General features: G+C 51.0%; 1 protein-coding gene across 4 annotated transcripts in view; it reads left to right on the top strand.

Annotated features, from left to right (window-relative positions):
- The window catches only part of ADAMTS14 (ADAM metallopeptidase with thrombospondin type 1 motif 14), an 87,278-nt gene that overhangs the window by 31,325 nt on the left and 37,000 nt on the right, over positions 1–18,953 (top strand). For all 4 annotated transcript variants that reach the window (XM_007963156.3, XM_038009105.2, XM_038009104.2 and 1 more), the window contains exon 4: positions 3,027–3,217. In XM_007963156.3, the coding sequence (XP_007961347.2) occupies positions 3,027–3,217 (191 nt within the window). The remainder of the gene's footprint in view (positions 1–3,026; positions 3,218–18,953) is intronic.

The raw sequence follows: 18,953 nt of genomic DNA, 5'->3' as shown, positions 1-18,953 counted from the left end.
CCATCCATTAGTTGTAGTTGGTCCTGTTTCCCCACCGTCCAATGCCCCCTGGCAACCACTAATCTACTTTCTATCTTTCTAAATAAGATATCTATCTTTCTAAATAGGATTTGCCCATTCAGGATGTTTCATAGAATGAAATCATACAGTATGTGCCTTTGGTGCCTGGCTTCTTTCACTCAGCGTGTTTTCAAGGCTCATCCGTGGGGTCGCCTGTCTTGATGCCTCTCTCCTCTTTATGACGGAACTCCCGTCCAGCGTACAGACATGCTACATTTATTCATTCATCTGGTGGACACTGGAGTTGTTTCTATCTTTTGGCTACTATGAAATGCTGCTGTGAACATTCGTGTCAAGTTTTTATGTGAACATACGTTTTCAATTCTCTTGAGTACATACTTAGCAGTGGAATTACTGGGTCACGTGGCACCTCTAGGTTTAACTGTCAACTGTATTTTCAAAACAGTTGCACCATTTTCCATTGGCCTGGGGCTTCTTGGGTGGCTCATGGCAGCTTCCCAGTGGCTGGCGGGCCCTGCTCTGCCCTGAGGGTTGTCTGCTCCTGTCATCCTGAAGGATGAGGGACCCACAGAAGAGGGTGCGGCTGGAGCCCCCCACAGCATCCAAGGCTAATGCTGACTGCCCCTCCCTAATTCCCCAGAAAGTCTGCAGAGAGAGAATTATGGCTGTGCCCTGATAGAGTGTGGTCATGGCTGGGGGAGGCCTGAGTTTACTTTCTGGGCTGTTGTCATGAAGCTGTTGTGTGACCTAGGGTGAGTGGGGTAACCTCTCCAGCCTTCCTGTGACATGCCTGGCAGGGAGGGCTCTGAGAGGTCAAGTGTGGCATTCCACTCGCAGGGCTTACACTTCTGGGCACAGCCCATGTGTTGAGGGTGACTGTTATTTATTCTCCCTGCTCCATGGACAGAGCCTTGTGCCTTCCCCTCCCCTGCCGGGGGCGGCCCTCCTCTCTCCCAGGAGTTTGGTTATGGGCTGCTGTGCTTGCCATTGGCTCAGACACCAGGGCCACCAGAAACTGCCTGCAGTGTGAGCTCAGAGTGGCGCCAGCCTCAAGGGTAAGTGAGGACGAAACCCACCCGAGCCCTGCTCACCAGGCTGTGCGTCCACCCAGAGGGCTTTCCCTGCCAGGCCAGTGGCCACACGTTTTTCCAGCTCTTAAGTCTAGGGCTTTGTTCCTTTGCACTATAGCACCACTCAGCAAAGAGGAGATAAAAACAAACGGTAGCACCGAGCCCTGTGTGTTCCCTGTTACCCGTCCTCAGATCCCCGTTACCCGAGAACCCGTGTGGGTAGCAGCGTAGAGGTGGCTCAGGTCTCTGCAGAGGTTCCTGTGGATGCATCCATGTGCGTCACCCACGTGTGGACGGGGTCTGCACACACTCGCTCCCGTGTGTAACATAAATAATCACAATGGACTGGGCAGGGACAGGGCCCTCTGCCCTCTGTGCTGAAGTGGATTTTCTCCTGCTCTCTGTTCAGCCCCAGCTTCAGTGTTCCCTCTTCAGAAAGCCTCCCGCAACAGGTCTGGATCTCCAGGGGCAGGCCTTCTCTGATCAGTCCTGTGGTACCTTTGATATTCTTGTGTTGTTACAATCCAATTTCTTATTTGCCCTCTCTGCTAGGCAGTGGGCTCAAGGGCAGAGGCCGGGCCTTTATCACCTACCCTTTGTCCATCCATTGAATGGTGCGGGGCCCCTCCTGCTGCCACAGCCCTGATACATGCTGGGGATAGCGTGGTGGGCTCTTTACTTCCTCAGTCCCAGCCTCCTATCTGGGGAGCTCTCAAATACCTGTGGATAAATGAAGGTTCTTAGAAATTAATGGTACGAGTATCAAAACTTCAGAGTGAGATGGAAAGTCATTAAGAGTTAAGGCTCTGGAGTCTTCTTGAGAGACCCCAGCCTCCTGTCCTGCCTTCTTAGCTTTGCTTACGACGTCTCCACGTACCCTCACTCCACCGCCCCGGCAGAGTTTATCTTCATTCAGGCTATAGCATAGATGACTGACAGTGCTCAAGCTGTTACCCTTCTACATGGCGGCATCGATGGTAATGTTTCAAAGCATGGGCTTTCGATTCAGACAGACCCACATGAGAAGCTACTTAACATCTTTGAACTTCAATGTGTTCACCAGTGTAATGGGGACAACAATCTGATAGAGTTGCTGTAAAGATTAGATTAGATTGGTTTGCGTTAGATTAGATTAGAGGTCAGTAAAGGTGAGGCCCAGGGCCAGACACAGCCTGGAAGCTGTCTCGTAGAGGAGGTTGGATTGGAACACAGACACACTCACAGTCTCATCTGCGGCTGATTTTGTGCTTCAGTGTCAGAATCGAATGGTTGTGACTGAGAATGAATGACCCACAGAGCCTAAAATATTTATCTGGCCCTTTACAGAAAAAGTTTAGTAACTCTTGGATTATATAATACAAGTTAATGCTATTTTGCTTTTAGCCAAAAGGGCAAAGCAACGATGGTGAAATTTGGGGTCCCTGACAGTTCCTGGGTGGGATTTGAGAGGCTCAGGGCTCATAGGAGTATCCGAGAGTTCCTCAGATGCCCTGTGAGGCCACAGTAGCCCCATGACTTTTTTCCTTTATGGAGATATTGCCAACTTTGATTTTTACAGCAATGTTGTGGGTTAGAGATAAAGGGTGGTTCATCCTCATGTTATAGGAGAGGCGATGGAGGCCAGAGAAGCGAGAGATGGGGCCTGGGATGCCCAGAGAGATAGGATGAGTGGCTCCTGGAACCCAGGCATTCTGCTCTGGGTCAGTTCTCCCCACTCTGCTACTCATTGCTTCAAAGACTTAGCCATGCCCTCGTAGCAGGAAAATGGTTCTTGCCCATGAGTTGACCTGGTATAGAACAATGCCTCATACTACTTTACTTACAGAGGCAGGGAAAGGGGTGCCCGTGATGGAGCCAGAGGTAGGTGGGGGGTGATGTCACAGTGACAGCCTCTCCTGTGGGTTGGACCTCACTCTCTTCGTGTCTTGGTTCCAGCCTTTGGCCTGGGAGACCTTCCCAACCTGCTGGGCCTGGTAGGGGACCAGCTGGGCGACACAGAGCGGAAGCGGCGGCATGCCAAGCCAGGCAGCTACAGCATCGAGGTGCTGCTGGTGGTGGATGACTCGGTGGTTCGCTTCCATGGCAAGGAGCATGTGCAGAACTACGTCCTCACCCTCATGAATATCGTGAGTGTCCACGTGTCCTGGGACTTGAGGGGAGTGGGGTGGGTGGGACCCAGTGCTGATCCAAATGGAAGTTTCTGGGGCCTGGTATTTTTCAGGTGAACTTGGGGGAGTCATTGCTTACTCCTTAGCCCAGCAGGCACGCCCTTGGCAGCCAGGTTTGACGGTATAATGAGCCTGAATTGGCCTGATCCCAGCTGTACATACCTGGGCTGAGGTGACCCACCTGGCCTCCTGCGCTGGAGCCTGTGGACAGTGGGTTCTGGGCTTGGACACGTTCAGAGTCTGGCTCAGGCGTGGCCCGGAGCCTTGCTTGTGTTGGAGTTGAAGGGACTTCCCTGGAACTCATCATCTGGAAAAAATGCCCAACCCCAGGCTGGGGAGACTGGCCAAGGAGCTGTCAATCTGTAAAGTGGGTCCTGAGGCCCTGACACAGGCCTTGGGTGTGCGCAGACAGGCAAGGAGAATCAGGGATGTGGGCAGATTCTAAGACCGTGGTGAAGCAGAGAGCCCGTGCCCTCAGCTGCTGCCTGCAGTTGTCCTGCAGAGATACAGGACTCTCGTCACAGAAAACCTAGTTTTTCAAGAAAAATCAGAAATGTAGTTCTTTTTAAGTGTTTAAAAATTTTATTATGGAAAATTTTAATCCAGATATTTAAGTGAACATTTCCAGTTTTTAAATGTTAAAAGAGAAACCCATTGTGGATGCCAAACAAAACACACTGTAGGCCACGGGTAGCCCTGAGTGAGCATCCCTGGGCTAAAGGGGCAGAAATAAGGAAGAGCAAGAGGGAAAGGGGGGTGAAAGCATGGGGCCTTTGTCAGGGTGCCTGTGACTGTGTGGTTCTGGGAAAGGATGGGGACTTGTCTGGGTGAAGTGAGACCCAAGGTAGAAATAGTGCAGTCAGGGGTCAGATGCTAGGGATGGGGGCCGGACCCTCAGCCCTTCCCTGTGAAGTGTAGTACTGGAGGCAGGTGACCCACTGGGATAGACCCCAGCTCAGTATAGGATGCTATGCAGTCCAGGCGGGGAGAAGGTGGGCAGCAGTGCACAAGGGAAAATGCCACATCAACAGGAGGCAGCAGGGCAGGTGCCCTTCACCTCTGAGCCTCTGCAAGGTGACCAGGTTAATGGCTCATCATAAGCATTCATCTGGAATACCAGAGCTAAGAAAGAAGATATGTACGTGGTGGGTCCCGAAGAATTTGAGCGAGGCCTCTTTTGAAGGCCAAAGCTTCCAGCCCCTGCATGAGCCCTCACTGGCCTTGATGTTAGGGCCCTCTGCCCCTAGGCCTGTTTGGAGAGGATAAAGAGGTTGGCTAGTTGCATGATCATCCAGACCGACAGATGACTGCAGTATGCCAGGGCCGGGATAGAGTCGCCTTATCCTCAGTCTAACATGGGCAGTGCTGACAGGCTGTGAGGGGTGTGCAATTGATTGCGCTACTGCACTGAGAGGAGTATTAGTGAATCGACCAAGAGCACACAGTCTGACTCGGCCCCTTCCTGTCTTTGTGACTTTGGGGGCGAGTTAAGAACCCTCTGGAGTATCTCCTTCTGCACTTCGCAAGCAGCATTAACAGTACTTACTACCAGAGGTTTTGGGGAGGATAAAACGAGTGCACGGTGCAGAGCATGGCCATGCAGAGCATATGCTGTCAGTGGGCGGTGGTTGGTGATAATACTGTGACCTTCGTGAAGTGACTGGTCATGCATTTCTGGGAATGGAACAGTTGATGGGGAGAAATGTCAATCCCACGACATGTCAGTCCCCCTGGAAACATCGGTAGGGCATTGCCTGGGTCCATAATCTGGCTGCACCTTTGATGAGGTGGTCGCTAGGGGGACAGCCCCTTAATGTCTCTGTGACCTTGGGCAGGGAACCTGTGTTGCTCATCATAGGATGCAAATGATGAAAAACCAACTCAATCTAGATTAAGACAAACGTGGTAATTTCTTGGCTCATGGGTCAGACTGGGGGAGGGACAGGTTGGAGCTGGTTGTGAGAGTAATTGGAACTAGAGGAAGTTTTCGGGCTCGCTTCTCTCTCTGTGACATCCTGATTCTCTCTGACCAACTTCTTTACCAGACATTCTGGCCACTGACAACACAACGCTGACTCCTATCCCCATCCATGGCTGGAGACAAAAGGAGTTTCCCCTCTGGTTCCCAGGCAAAAATCTCCCAGGGCAGGACTCTGATTGGCCTAACCTGGGTCATATGCCACTCTTTGGAGAGCATCAGTGCTCCAAGGCTGGAGAGGGGTTAGACACAGCCATGGCCGCTGGAGAAATTGTTCTGAGCTGTCCTGGCACCCTAGTTTGTGTCTGCTACAGTTTAGCCTCTTAGAGCCTCTGCTTTTTCATAATAGTGTCTGCTCTTGGGTTTGTGAAGATTTAGTATCCAGGGTATCTAGCACATGCCTGGCACATAGTGGGTACTCAAGTAATGTTTTCTGTCATTATTATTGTTACATTGTTTGTTTTTGCGTGTATAAGTTGTTCCTCGCCTGAGTTTGGGAAGGTGAGTTCCTTGAGGGGGGTGGGCTTTGTCTTTTAGGAATCCCAACAGCACACACAGCACAGGGTCTGAGACCTGAGAGGTGATTGGTAAACGTAGAGGTGAATGGCATCTATGAGAAAAGCAGGGGGCTGGCACCCATTGAGATGGTAGCAGCAGAGAGCAGCAGAGTTCTCTCTGCAATGTCAACATCAACAAAAGAACAGGATCAGAGATCAGTTCCAATTCCAGGAGCCCAGGGAGCAGGTGGGGGGCTAGAAAGTCTGTCCCTGGTCGCCTCTGTGTGTGGACACTTCTTCCATCCTAGGAGCTTAGTGTGTGGTTTTGGACAGAAAGAGCAAAGGCTACCACATGGAGTTGTTTGAGAAAGAGAGAGGGAGGGGAGGGAGAGGATGCCTGTGAATCTGAACACACCCACCATCCTGGAACACTCAACCACCCACCCAGTCTCCACAAATCACAGGCCCCGCCTGAGGTCACAGCTGGGGACCGACCCCATTAGTGGGAGGCCATGCTGAGAGCCAGGTTTGGCCCCTGGAGCCAGCAAGTGGGGGACAAGAGGAAGGGCAGGAAAGGGGAAAGGGGCAGGGGAGACCTCAGGATGCCGAAGAGTGGTAGGAGACTGGGTCCTACTGCCCAAAGCTGGGGCTGAAGACTCCAGGACTGTAAGCCAGGCCCTACTGCAGCCCCAGAATCCTTCACTTTGTTAAAAGATAATTTTCAGGAAAAGGTAAACTCATGACTCTCAGAGAGAAATAAAAAGGAACATGTGTTAAAGATTTGACTCTACTCATTAATGAGGGAACCAGGCAGATGTTATAACTCATTCAAAAGAGAACCCAAGGACAGAAACATTATAGATTAGGAATTTTACAATGAACGTGCAAAAGGAGACAAAATTAGTGTTGTGTAGGGTGGGAGGGAAGGCTGTTTAGCCTCTGCCAGAGAAGATGGAACCTGCCTGCATGCAGACAGGAATGTTGCGTTGCTCTTAGTGACCCATGGTGCTCTCTGCCGTAAGGGCGCTTTCTCTGTGTCTGATTCCGACAAGGGGGAAAGGCGCGCTGCGGCAGTGCCTGCCTTCCACTGAAGTACAAGTTTTTATTCTGTGGTTTGGGGCCTGACCAGGTGTGAGGAGTCTGATGACTTGCCCTACTTAAAAACCTCTGCCCCCATTCCTGGAACCAGTGGAGCGGCAGCATCTCCCAGGCCACAGCCCTGGATTGGACTGGGTTACAGCCCTCACAGCAGTGTGGTGGGATTCTGTCTCTTCCACAGCTCTCTTCTGCCACCTACTCCCCACTTCCAGGATTCTGGCTGGGGTTAGGAGAGTGACAGTGCTTGGGGCAGTGGCGGGGGTGAGTTGTCTGAGGGGGACCACAAAGCTGTCTTGGGTGATCTGCTCCATTCTTTCTCTCATCTTTCAGAGAAACTCTTTCAGAGGTACCCGGGGGGACCTCCACGAATTCTGTTGCTCGGCTCCTTAACTCTTGGTTGGACTGAGGTGTCGGCAGGTTCTGGAGGGTGGATCAGGTTTGCTAGAGCCCTGCTCCCCAGTTGGCTTCACTGCCAGCTTCAGCTGACATCCATTCATTTGTTCGGAACTGGGTGCTGTGCTACCTCTGTGGGCCCTCCGTGGGGCTAAGTATTGGGTGGGGTGGGGTGGGAGTCAGGGTTCTTGTGGTTGCAGGTGACAGACCCAGCTCACACTAGCTGAAACCAAAGAGGGGTCTATTGGCTGGGAGCTGCTGATGTGCCCACAGGTAGAAGCTGCGGGGCAGGAGCCCCAGGGACCACAGGACGAGGGCTTCAGGCTCCTTAGGGCACGGTCTCCTACTCTGTTGGCCCGTGCTTGTCAGAGGAGCCCAGCAGCAGATGGGCTTTACTCCCCATGATGGGAAATGGGAACACCCCAGGTGCTCACACTTAGGACCCAAATGCCAGAAGACTCTTTCTTGCCCTCCTAGGGAAGACTGACTAGGGTGGGACATGTGGCTATCGCTGTACTAATTGCTGTGTCTAGAAGGTTGGTTTGGGTCTGCTGGGCCACAGTTTGCCGCTGTGTATGGGGGTGAGGTGCAGCAGGACCTGTGCCCAGAAAGCAAGCAGCACAGCAGGCGGACAGGAAGAATGGCGTCCCAGTGGGGAACAGAAAAGGAAGAGAAAACACAGTCCCTGTCCTCTGAGCTTATACTGCTGTGTGTCCGCAGACCACTGCAAAAGATCTAATTGCAAGCCGGGTGCCATGACTCACACCTATAATCCTAGCACTTTGGGAGTCCAAGACAGGAGGATTGCTTGAGGGCAGGAGTTCAAGACCAGCCTGGGCATAGCAAGTCCCCATTTCTATAAAAAATTTTAAAAATTAGCCAGGCGAGGTGGTGCACAACTGTAGTCCCAGCTACTCAGGAGGTTGAGGTGGGAGGATGGCTAGAGCCCAGGAGGTCAAGGCTACAGTGAGCTGTGATTGTGCCACTGCACTCCACCCTGCCAACAGAGTAAGACCCTGTCTCTAGAATCAAAAAAAGGAAAAGAATATCATTGTAGAAATTATTAGCATTGTTTTTGAGCAACCACTGGGAGGGAGCCAGACTCTTTGTAAACGCTACCTCATTTACGTAAGTCTCCCCATAACCCTACGAGAGGTCTGAGTAGCCTCAATGTCCTTACATAGAAACTGGGGTACAGAGACAGGCTGTAACTTGCTAGTCTCCCATCTGGTAGGCCATGGGGCTGGGATCTGAGCACCGCTGTGTCCACTCCAGAGCTCACACTCTTCCCCAGGCCTGGTGCCAGCTGGTGCTGTCCGTGGCTGGTGACCCAGCTGTTATGGCAGAAAAACTTTTCCCTACACTCTTATGTTCAGTTCTGGAGGGCTTGTGAGTTAAACTGAAAGAGATAGACTGGCAGGAGAAAAGAGTTGATTTGCCAGTTCCTTGTATATAGGGTTACTCTATGATGAGTACCTCAAAGGGGTGGTGAAAACTGAGAGCTTGGCCAGGTGCAGTGGCTCATGCATGTAATCCCAGCACTTTGGGAGGCTGAGGCAGGCGGATCACCTGAGATCAGGAGTTTGAGACCAGCCTGACCAATATGGTGAAACCCCGTCTTTACTAAAAATACAAAAATTAGCTGGGTGTGGTGGCGTGTGCCTGTAGTTCCAGCTGCTCAGGAGGCTGAGACAGGAGAATTGCTTGAACCCGGGAGGTGGAGGTTGCAGTGAGCCGAGATCGGGCCACTGCACTCCAGCCTGGGCCACAGAGGGAGACTGCAGTCTCAAAAAAAAAAAAAAAAAAAAAAAAAAAAAAGGAAAAGAAAGAAACAAACAAAACCTGGGGCTTATATTCTTAGCTTAATAGGGAGAGAAAGGGAGAAGGGAGAAAGGTTTCTTTAGGAAAGACAGGTGGGTCTTTAGGAGAACAGATGGGAGATGAAGTCTGTGATGTTTACTTAAGCAGGGTCAAGTGGTATTTCTGTCTTTATGACCATGAAATTCCCTTAAGGGGATTTCCAACAACCTCTTTCCCAGATGCTGCTGCTTTTAAGGGAAGCTGAGAAGGCTTCTTTCTGCATCTGTTGGCTTTCAGATGTCTTCAGCTTACACTGATCTGTATCCTAACGCTGGGGTTCCAAAGGGGCCCTCACACAGGCTGGGAAAAGGACCCCAGGAGACGGAGTGCTTGCTTGCACATATGTCCTGGAGGGGCCGTGACCTGTGCCAGCTCCTACGGTCTCTGCTTAGTGAGGGGCTCCACATGCATGGCTTCTGGGCACTGTGTGCCCTCAGCAAGGCCCCTCCCAGACCCACTGGGTGGCCTGGTCTGAGCCCCTGATAAGGGTTCTAAGAGAGTCAGCTCAAATGACGGGGGTGAGGGTGGAGGGGATGCTCTTTGGGGCTATGGGAAAAACAGTGAAACCCACCTCTGAGGTGGAGAGCTGAAGGCAGCGAAGTTTGGAAGGTAGTGGGGAGAGTAGAGCTTGTTCCCCAGGCAGAATTTAGGAGTTTCCCTCGGAAACTGGAAGAGGTCTTTTGATGGGCTATAAGTCGAGACATTTCTTTCCATCGAGCAAAGTGTACTTTTGAAACTTGGCATTCCAGGGCTGGCCTGGCCTGAAACGTGGTGCATTCAGAAGGGGCTGGGAAGCCCTCCAATCTGGAGCTATGAGACCACATGGATGGTGGCAGGAGCGGGTGGGAAGTTCTCTCTGAGCCCTTGATGTTCATGATGTGGAGGCCAGCTGCCCGGCTATCCTCCTTCCTTGGTGTTCCCTGATGTCCCCAGGACTTTACTGTTGGAGGAAGGGAGGTTCAGTGACCCATTCTAACCTTCTTGGCCAAATTAACACGTTCTGACTTTTGACCCTTGACTTCTGACTCATGCATGACTCAAAGCTGTGGCTGGGGAACTTTGTCAGCTTCCACTGAAGACGGGGCCACGAGCGGGCCATGAGGGCCTGCCTTGGAGACTGCTGTTTGGATAGTCTTGTTCCTACCTTCCCTCTCCCCACAACCTGTCCGAAAGTGGGTGAGGAGAGTAATGCTCTTCTCAGAAGTTCTGGAAGGCCGTTAGAGGCCGGGTCTTCTGCTCACTGCTGGGTTGCCCTGTGAATGTGGGAACAGACAGGGCCTGGGATGGGTGAGGGGCACAGTTGAGGCAGAGCTTCCTCTGAGGGAAGCGCTGTTCCTCTTGGGGAGAGAGGCTCACAGCATTGAGATGGACTGTGGCTTAAAGGAGCCGTGACCTTGCAAACCTGCTGCTGCCATCGCGGGTATGTGGGCGGTATGGGGTTCAGGCTTCCCCTGAACAGGTGCAGAGGACGGACAGCCAAACTTCCCAGCAAGGGAAGGTGAGCAGATGGGGACTGACAGTCTGCCTCCCTGGGGACCAGCAGCTCATCCTGTCCATTGTGTGGGAGCTTTTATTCGGCTGGGATGCTTGATGCTCGAATACCCTGAGGGGATTTCCTTGGGGCCAGTAATAACAGCTTGCCTTTGCATTCCCCTTGGAGCACCTGTCTGCTGTGACCATTTCTGATCCTGATTTCCGGGGCCAGGTCTGGGCTGGCGGGACCAGAGAGAGGAGATCTAGTTCCTGGGATGGATAGTCCCATTGTGCTCTTAACCCAGGGAGGAGGGGGCAGAAGCCATTAGTGAAGCACCCAAAGTTATCTGACGAGGCCCCGGGCACTGCTGTCAGCGGCAGCTGGAGGGACAGTCCGGGTGGCCCTGCCTTCCATGTGTCTTTTGCATTGACCTGGGGAGATGCTGTGGATATTCCTGCAGCTTCAGATGATGTGACCAGGCTCCCCCCTCAACCTTTCCGCACACGCTGCTGGGTGCTGTCATTCTCTGTGCCTGTCCCTGTGGGGTTGTAGAGAGAGGAGGGGTGTCTACAGGGGCTCATTGCTGAGCCTGCCTTGAGGGAGAGGGCAATTCAGAGAGAGGAGGGCATGCAGATAGGGTGGCAGATAGCACAGCAGGGTTGTGGGGGCAGGGTTGAGGAAGGAGACCCAGGTGTGTGGTGACAGGTGACAGAAGCCTGCAGAGACCTCCCTGGCATCCAGCTGAGGCGGGATAACTGGGGAGGCAGCACCGTGGACTGTGGCGTAAAGAAGAGGCATGAGAACAGCTCCCCGTGGTGGCATCCAATGTGGATCTGCCCATTCCCAGGGCCCTCTCCTGGCCCAGGGGTGATGGACCAGTTCTCTTGGGCAAGGACCCCTTTGGACATGGGGAGATGGGGGAACCTCCTAGGGCCTGGAGCTGGAGCACAGGGAGGGTGAGAAGAGAGACAGAGAGGCCCTTTCATCATTTCCTCCCAGCCAGGTTGTAGCCAGAAGCTTCCAGTCTCTGTTTCCTCTAGGAACCCTCTTGGCAGCCAACCTGTCTGGATGATAGGTGCCTGATCCACCTCCATCCCCCGCCCGGCTCCACCTGACTGACAATACATAGATGTTGGGGTGGTTGCCAGGACAACACTGGCTAGCACCTCTGCCAATGGTAGGGTCCTACCAGCTCTGACCTGCCTCAGAGCCCGTTTCTGAGCCTGGGGCCTGCTCAGATGGACTGTGTAGAAGAGCTCGCTTCCCCTTTTAGACCTGGGAGGTTTTGGCGCAGTTGGCTGTCAGATCAGGGCCTTGGCGGCCTCAGCCTGGAAGGGTGGCCTTTTGTTTACCCTTGACAAGCGTTACACATCCATCATAAAGGCTGGTTTGGAACACCACAAAAACTGCTTTCCTGCTGATGGAGAGTATGGCTTTGCCAGACATTCTGCTTTTGGGTAGATGAATCTATAAGGAGCTTATTCTCCTTGACACTGGAAGCAGACAATCCTCTTCTTCCCTCTCTTTTTGGTCTTTTTCTCTTCTTTTATGTCTCTTCCCCAAAACTGCTTTTGCTAAAAGTAAAAAAATTCATTCACTGTAAAGCAGTAGTTCTTTTTAAAGTTTATTTTATTTATTATATTTAAAAGTTATTTTATTTTATTTTTTTGAGATGGAGTCTCACTCTGTTGCCCAGGCTGGAGTGCAGTGGTGCAATCTCGGCTGACTGCAACCTACGTCTCCTGGGTTCAAGCAATTCTCCTGCCTCAGCCTCCCGAGTAGCTGGGATTACAGGCATGCCACCACACCCAGGTAATTTTTGTATTTTTAGTAGTGATGGGGATTCACTACGTTGGCCAGGCTGGTCTCGAACACCTGACCTCAAGTGATCTGCTCACCTCAGCCTCCCAAAGTACTGGGATTACAGGTGTGAGCCAAGGTGCCCAGCCTTTTTTTTTTTTTTTTTTTCTTTTAAAGACAGGGTCTTGCTTTGTTACCCAGGCTGAAGCACAGTGGTGCAGTCATGGCTCACTGCAACCTCAACCTACTGGGCTCAAGGGATCCTCCTGATTCAGCCTCCCAAGCACCACAGGTGCATGCCACCATGCTTGGCTAATTTTCTTTCTTTCTTTTTTTTTTTAAAGTTTTAGTAGAGACAAGGTCTTACTATATTACCCAGGCTGGTCTTGAACTCCTGGCCCCAAGCAATCCTCCTGTCTTGGCCTCCCAGAGTGCTAGGATTACAGGTGTGAGCCATGGCGCCCACCCAAGCAATAGTTCTTAACCAGGGACATTTGGTAATATCTGGAGTTATTTTTTGATTATCACAGCTAGAGGGGATGGGGTGCTACCGGCATCTAGTTGGTAGAGGCCAGGGATTCTGCTAAACATCTTAAAATGCACAGAACAGCTCCCCCAACTGAGCTCATCCACGTCAAATTGTCCATACTGGCCAGATTGAGACCCCCTGACCTATGGTATTAGTTCCAATTGTCACACACAGGAATTTTCAAAGCAAACCCTCTGGGCAGAGAATGATGTACATCACAGAAGGAGGAGTGCTGGGAATCTTGGTGCGAGAGATATGTGATGTGAGCACCCTTCCTGCGAAGAGAGTTTTATGGTTCACACAACACTTTTGCTTTCATGGACAGCATCTCACTCCACACACACACACATACACACACACACACACACACACTTTTTAGAGGTAGGGTCTTGCTTTTTCATCCAGGCTGGAGTGCAGTGGTGCGATCATGGCTCACTGTAGCCTCGACCTCCTGGACTCAAGTGATCCTCTTGCCTCAGCCTCCCAAGTAGCTACAGGCATGGCTGATTGTACCCAGCTAATTTTTAATTAAAAAATATAGATATATATAGACAGGGTCTCACTATGTTGCTCAGGATGGTTTTAAATTCCTGAGCTCAAACAATCCTCCTGCCTTAGCCTCCCAAAGCACTGGTATTATAGGCCTGAGCCGTTGTGCCTGGCTGAAATAAGTTTTAAACTAATAGATGCTGTTGATCAAGCACATGCTGTGGGCCAAGCCTGGTTTCAAAGCCTTGACGTCTGTTTTTCCCTCTATCCTCCTGCCTTGGCAAGCTGTTTCCTCCACACCCACAGATGAGCAGAGTCAAGCTCCAAGAGGTAAGACCATGCAGTGGTGAGAAGCACCAGAGCCTGACCTTCCCAGGTCTCCACACTGCCTCTATTTACATACAGGCTGCCAGTCTGGGACGTCAAGGCTGCTGCGTTTCACAAATAGGTTGTGGGGGATAAATGCTGAGCACTGTGGGCTTGTGAAAGAGACTCTGTTGGGCTGGGTGGGTCCATCCCTGTGCACCCTGGAGCCACTCTGCACACGCAGCCTGGTCATGAGGTGGGCTGAGCAGCCGGATCTCTGGAGCACCACCCAGACCAGCCTGCAGGCTCCAGGGAGCTCCAGAGACAGCCACCCCTTTAAGAGGTGTGCCGATTAAAAGGCAGCTAAAAGTGCTCACTTGGAACCCACACCAGCCGTTTAAAATATAGGACATGATCATGAGCTTGGCAGAGAGGGGAGATGGAGCAGCTGAGCCTTTAGCAACTGAGAAAGAAGTCAGGAGACTCAGCGCTCTCCTTCCACTCCCCTGAGAGCAGCCTCATCCTCCAGACCTCATTAAACACCTCACTAGTGACCTCGGAGGCAGGTCCGTGGCATAAAATCATGGGGAATCTGACCGTCATGGAGTCTTAGATTTGATGAACTATGGTACACATGTGAACTTGTCTGTGTGTGCACACCTGAGCATGGCATCTTGGTGAGGTCTTAGTGTCCCAACCCAAGGTAAACCAGACCCAGCTCTGCCTACTGTGAGGGTCAGCCCTGGAGGGCTGGGGAAGGCAGAGAGCTTAGATCACAGGTAGTAGTATATTGCTGTTAAACATCTGCATACATGCACATGTGTACACACATACAACACAGGTACCTACACACATGCACATGTGTGTACACATATAATATGGGTACCCACACACATGCATATACCTGTACCATGTTTAATCACCCACATGTGTAACACAGGTGTGTTTGTATAGATACATGTACCCATGTGTACCACACCAAATTAGATGTGTGCACACAGACAAGTTCACATGTGTACCATATTTCATCAAATCTAGGATCACACTGACGGTCAGATACCACATTATTTTATGTCCTTAAGAACGAAAAAGTGTTACCAATGAAATTCTGTTCATCACTTAGCACTGTAGACTTATTAGAAGAGAGCTTTTTTTTTCTATTCTTTTCTTTTTTTTTTTTTTGAGATGGAATCTTGCTCTGTCACCCAGGCTGGAGTGCAGTCGTGGGATCTCAGCTCACCACAACCTCTGCCTCCTGGGTTCAAGTGACTCTCCTGCCCCAGCCTCCTGAGGAGCTGGGATTATAGCTGCATGTCACCATGCCTGGCTAATTTTTCTATTTTTGGTAGAGACAGGGTTTCACCATGTTGGTCAGGGTGGTCTCAAACTCCTGACCTTGTGATCCACCTGCCTCGGCTTCCCAAAGTGCTGGGATTACAGGTGTGAGCCATTGCACCCAGCTAGAAGAGAGCGTTTAACCTCAGTTAGACTTAGGTGTTTATCATATGTTACTCTTTTTTTTTTTTTTTTTTTTTTTTTTTTTGAGATGGAGTCTTGCTCTGTCGCCTAGGCTGGAGTGCAGTGGTGCGATCTCGGCTCACTGCAAGCTCCGCCTCCCAGTTTCACACCATTCTCTTCCCTCAGCCTCCCAAGTAGCTGGGACTACAGGTGCCTGCCAACATGCCAGGCTAATTTTTTTTTGTATTTGTAGTACAGACGGGGTTTCACCGTGTTAGCCAGGATGGTCTCAATGTCCTGACCTCGTGATCCACCCACCTCGGCCTCTCAAAGTGCTGGGATTAAAGGCGTGAGCCACCACGCCTGGCCTATCATATGTTACTCTTGTATACACACAGATAAGGCAACATGAACAGGTGAGGAGTTCCCCTAACTTCTTCACATTCAGAGCAGTGCCCTTGCAGGTCATGTTTCGGCATCGTCCTCAGTGTATGACGTTTCCATGCGGCATTGTCCTGCCTGCCATCGAGAGCAGGGGTGGTGCCACCTGAGGGCTCCACCGGCATCCCTGGATTTTCACAGAACCTACGGACAGCATCCTGTGGATTTGATGCTGGAGCCATATCGATTTTACTGGAAGGTGTCGATGGGACGTTTTCAGACAACACCCAGGATTCACATTCCTGCCTCTGATGGTTTGTTACCTGAAATGATGAGGGCTGTGGTTGTGAAGCCACCAGGAATGACAGAGGCTCTTGCTTGCACGGGCAGTGACAGTCACACCTGGGCTGCCTCCTGGCCAACAGTGATTGTAAACGTGAAAAAGAGGAGCCTGTTGGACTCAATGGGATGCAGCCTGTGTCTCGGGGACGCTGGGGGCTGGAGCACGTGGTCTGCAGAGTCACCTTGTGCCTTGTTAGAAGGGCCAGGGTTGCGCACCAAAGGGCTGGTCCAGGGCCTGAGACTCCATGTTGCTGTCGTCTCCCGAGGACTGAGAAAGGACAGGAGGGGTCCTTGTGGCCGTTCCTCTGTCTTTAAGCAATGGTGCTCACATCTGTCCAGGTTCAGAGGCAGTAAGCGATCAGGGAAGGCGCATGAGCAGGTCAGGTTTTCTGAGGCCTGGGCTTGTCCTCTGACCATGATTGCTGTCCTCAGGCAAGCTTCTGTGTACCTTTGGGCCTGCCTGTATCCCTGAAAACAGGGATAGCATACCCTTCTCCTTAGAGGTCCTTGGAGAAATGACTGACTCTGGGACTAGGGCGGGGAATATGCAAGATGACCCCGGAGCATCTCCTAGAGCCAGAAAGTAACGAAGTGTTAAAACACAAACCGCATATCCCCAAACCGTGGGGGTGTGTTTACGGGACACAGGAGCCAACTCAAAGAGCTCTCAACCACCAAAGCTAGGACAATTTGAGCCACAAAACAAATCACAGAGAATTATAGCCCAAGGTGTAAAATAGATAAAAGTCCATACTGATAACATAAATGACGGAATAAATAAACAAAGAAGGATCAAATCACCCATGCAGAGTAATTCCAGTTTATTCACGTCCGCCTTCAAGGAGGTGGATTTTAACTCCCCATTCCCTAGATGTGGCCCGCACATAGTGACTTTCTTTTAAAGAATTCAGTCTGGAAATCAGGGAGCAGAGGGTAACTCTCAGTGAAGAAACCTGACAAACACTCCCTCAGCCGGGTGATGAAGGCCAACAGCAACAGTGAGGAGTCATGCTGATATCATGCATCCTTGGCATGGCCTGATGAGGATGCACCTTACCCCTGTGGGCTTCCTCCCCTGTAGCCCCCATCTAACCATGAGAAAACCATCAGACATACCCTAACTGAAGGACACAAAATACCTGCTCAGTGCTTCTTAAGACTTAAAGTCATCAAAAACCAGAAGGCGGGAGAACCTGTCACAGAGAAGAAACAAAGCAGAGGGGCTAAGGAGACAGGAAGATTAAATGGAATGTGACACCCTGGATGGGACCAGGACATTTGGGGGAAACTAGAAAAATCTGAATAGAATGTAGACTTTAGTTAATAACAGTATGTCAATATTGGTTCATTAACGGTGACAAACATACCATAGTAATGGAAGATGTTAACATTTGGAATAAATTGGGTGTGGGGAGTTTCTGTACTATCTTTGCAACTTGTAGCTGAATCTAAAGTTATTTTAAAATAAAGTTTATTTTTAGAATAATAGGAATTCCAGGCCGTTCGCCATGAGGATTCAGTAAAGTGATGTGGGGAGGCGCTTGTGGGCTGTGCCAGCCATTAGTGGTGATGAGACCACACCGTTCCGCTTCTGTTTGAGCGTGGGTGGGCTTAATACCCCCAGGGTCTTTTTCAGCACTGGCCTCCACCTCTCCCCGTTTTAAGACCTGCTTGAGCCTGGCTGCCAAGCGGTGGGTGGACCTTTTACAGCCTTCTTGAGTTGTAAACTCTCCTCATTCTCTCTCCTGGGCCAGAGAAAGTCCACCCCAGCCACCCTGCCACAGAAACTGGTTCTGGACACCAGCTGAATGTAGTGGCTAAGGAAGGGGGCCTGAGAGTCACAGAGATCTGAGTTCAACTCCTGGCCTTCTCACTTCTAACTGTGTGGCCTTGGGAAAGTTACTTACCCTCTCTGAACCTTGAATGTCTTGCCTATGAGACGGGAATAATTCCTCTCTCCATAAGGTGGTCGTGAGGTTGTATGCCAAGCCCTTGGCACAGTGCCTGGCACACAGTAGATGCTTGGGGAGTAGAGGTGCCTCCCTCCCTCTGATCCCAGTACCCTCTACCATCTTCTCTTGTGCTGCTTTTTCTCCCCTTGGCCAGAGAGAGTCCTGACCTTTGCTTGTTTTTCTGGTACATACCCAGTGGTTATCTCAGCTCAATATGTGGTACTGAATCCTAATGCAGGGGTCCTGGCAGAGGTGACTTTGAACTTGGCGCAGAGGTGAGAAGCAGAGAAGCTACACACTCTCTGTTCTGCCCTGTGGGTGTGCCTCATAGCCATCCTGCCTCATGCCCAACCATGGGAAGCGATCTGTGATCTCCCCTGAGCTAGCTCCCTGGCCTCACCTCTGGCATTTGGGAGGCAGCCATGGAGGGCCAAGGCAGACAGGGCCAGGCCCTGGGTGCACAGCCAGGTTGGAGCCTGTCAGCGAGCTGCCTGTGCGTGTTCCAGAGCAGCTGGAGTCCTGGCTGTGGTGCTATGTGTCACATGGTCTCTGCAGTTCTACCAGACACGGCAGCCTTGTCCAGCCACCTCCTTGGCCCGTGCAAAGCCTCAGGCAGCTTGAGCCAAATCAAAGATGCTGAGGTCCCTGCTCAAGGGCTGGGGATGGCAGGGGTGTGTGCAGATGAGCATACCAGGGCCCCAGAGGACTGGAACAGGGGACTTGGAATGGAAGGGCTAACTCCACCTTTTTTTAATGGAGGAGAAAGGGAATAAAATAAAAGCAGTTTATTTTTATCATCCTTATTTAGTATAAGAAAAGACCCCACTGTTTCTCATTGCCGAGCTCCTTTTCTATCACAGCCTCAAAACTCTTAACTTCTCCTTGTGCTTTAGGCTTCCTTTTTGGGATCATTTTCCGTCTTCCCTGACATTCCTTTAGTGGGGTCTGTGTAACAGTGTTTGTTTATCTGATAATGTCTTCATTTCACCATGGTCCTTAAAAGATGGTTTTGTGAGTTCAGGATTCTAGATTGATGGTTTCTTTATCTTGGTGCTTAGATGGTGCTAATTCAGGTTTTCCATTTGGTAAGTGATCTCTATTTTCTTTGACAGAGGTGTACTTCGAGGGAAGTCCATA

Source organism: Chlorocebus sabaeus, chromosome 9 (assembly GCF_047675955.1).
Source record: "Chlorocebus sabaeus isolate Y175 chromosome 9, mChlSab1.0.hap1, whole genome shotgun sequence".
Classification (NCBI taxonomy): Eukaryota; Metazoa; Chordata; class Mammalia; order Primates; family Cercopithecidae; genus Chlorocebus; species Chlorocebus sabaeus.
The sequence above is the reverse complement of the archived record's forward strand: the minus strand, read 5'-3'. Positions and strand labels throughout refer to the sequence as shown.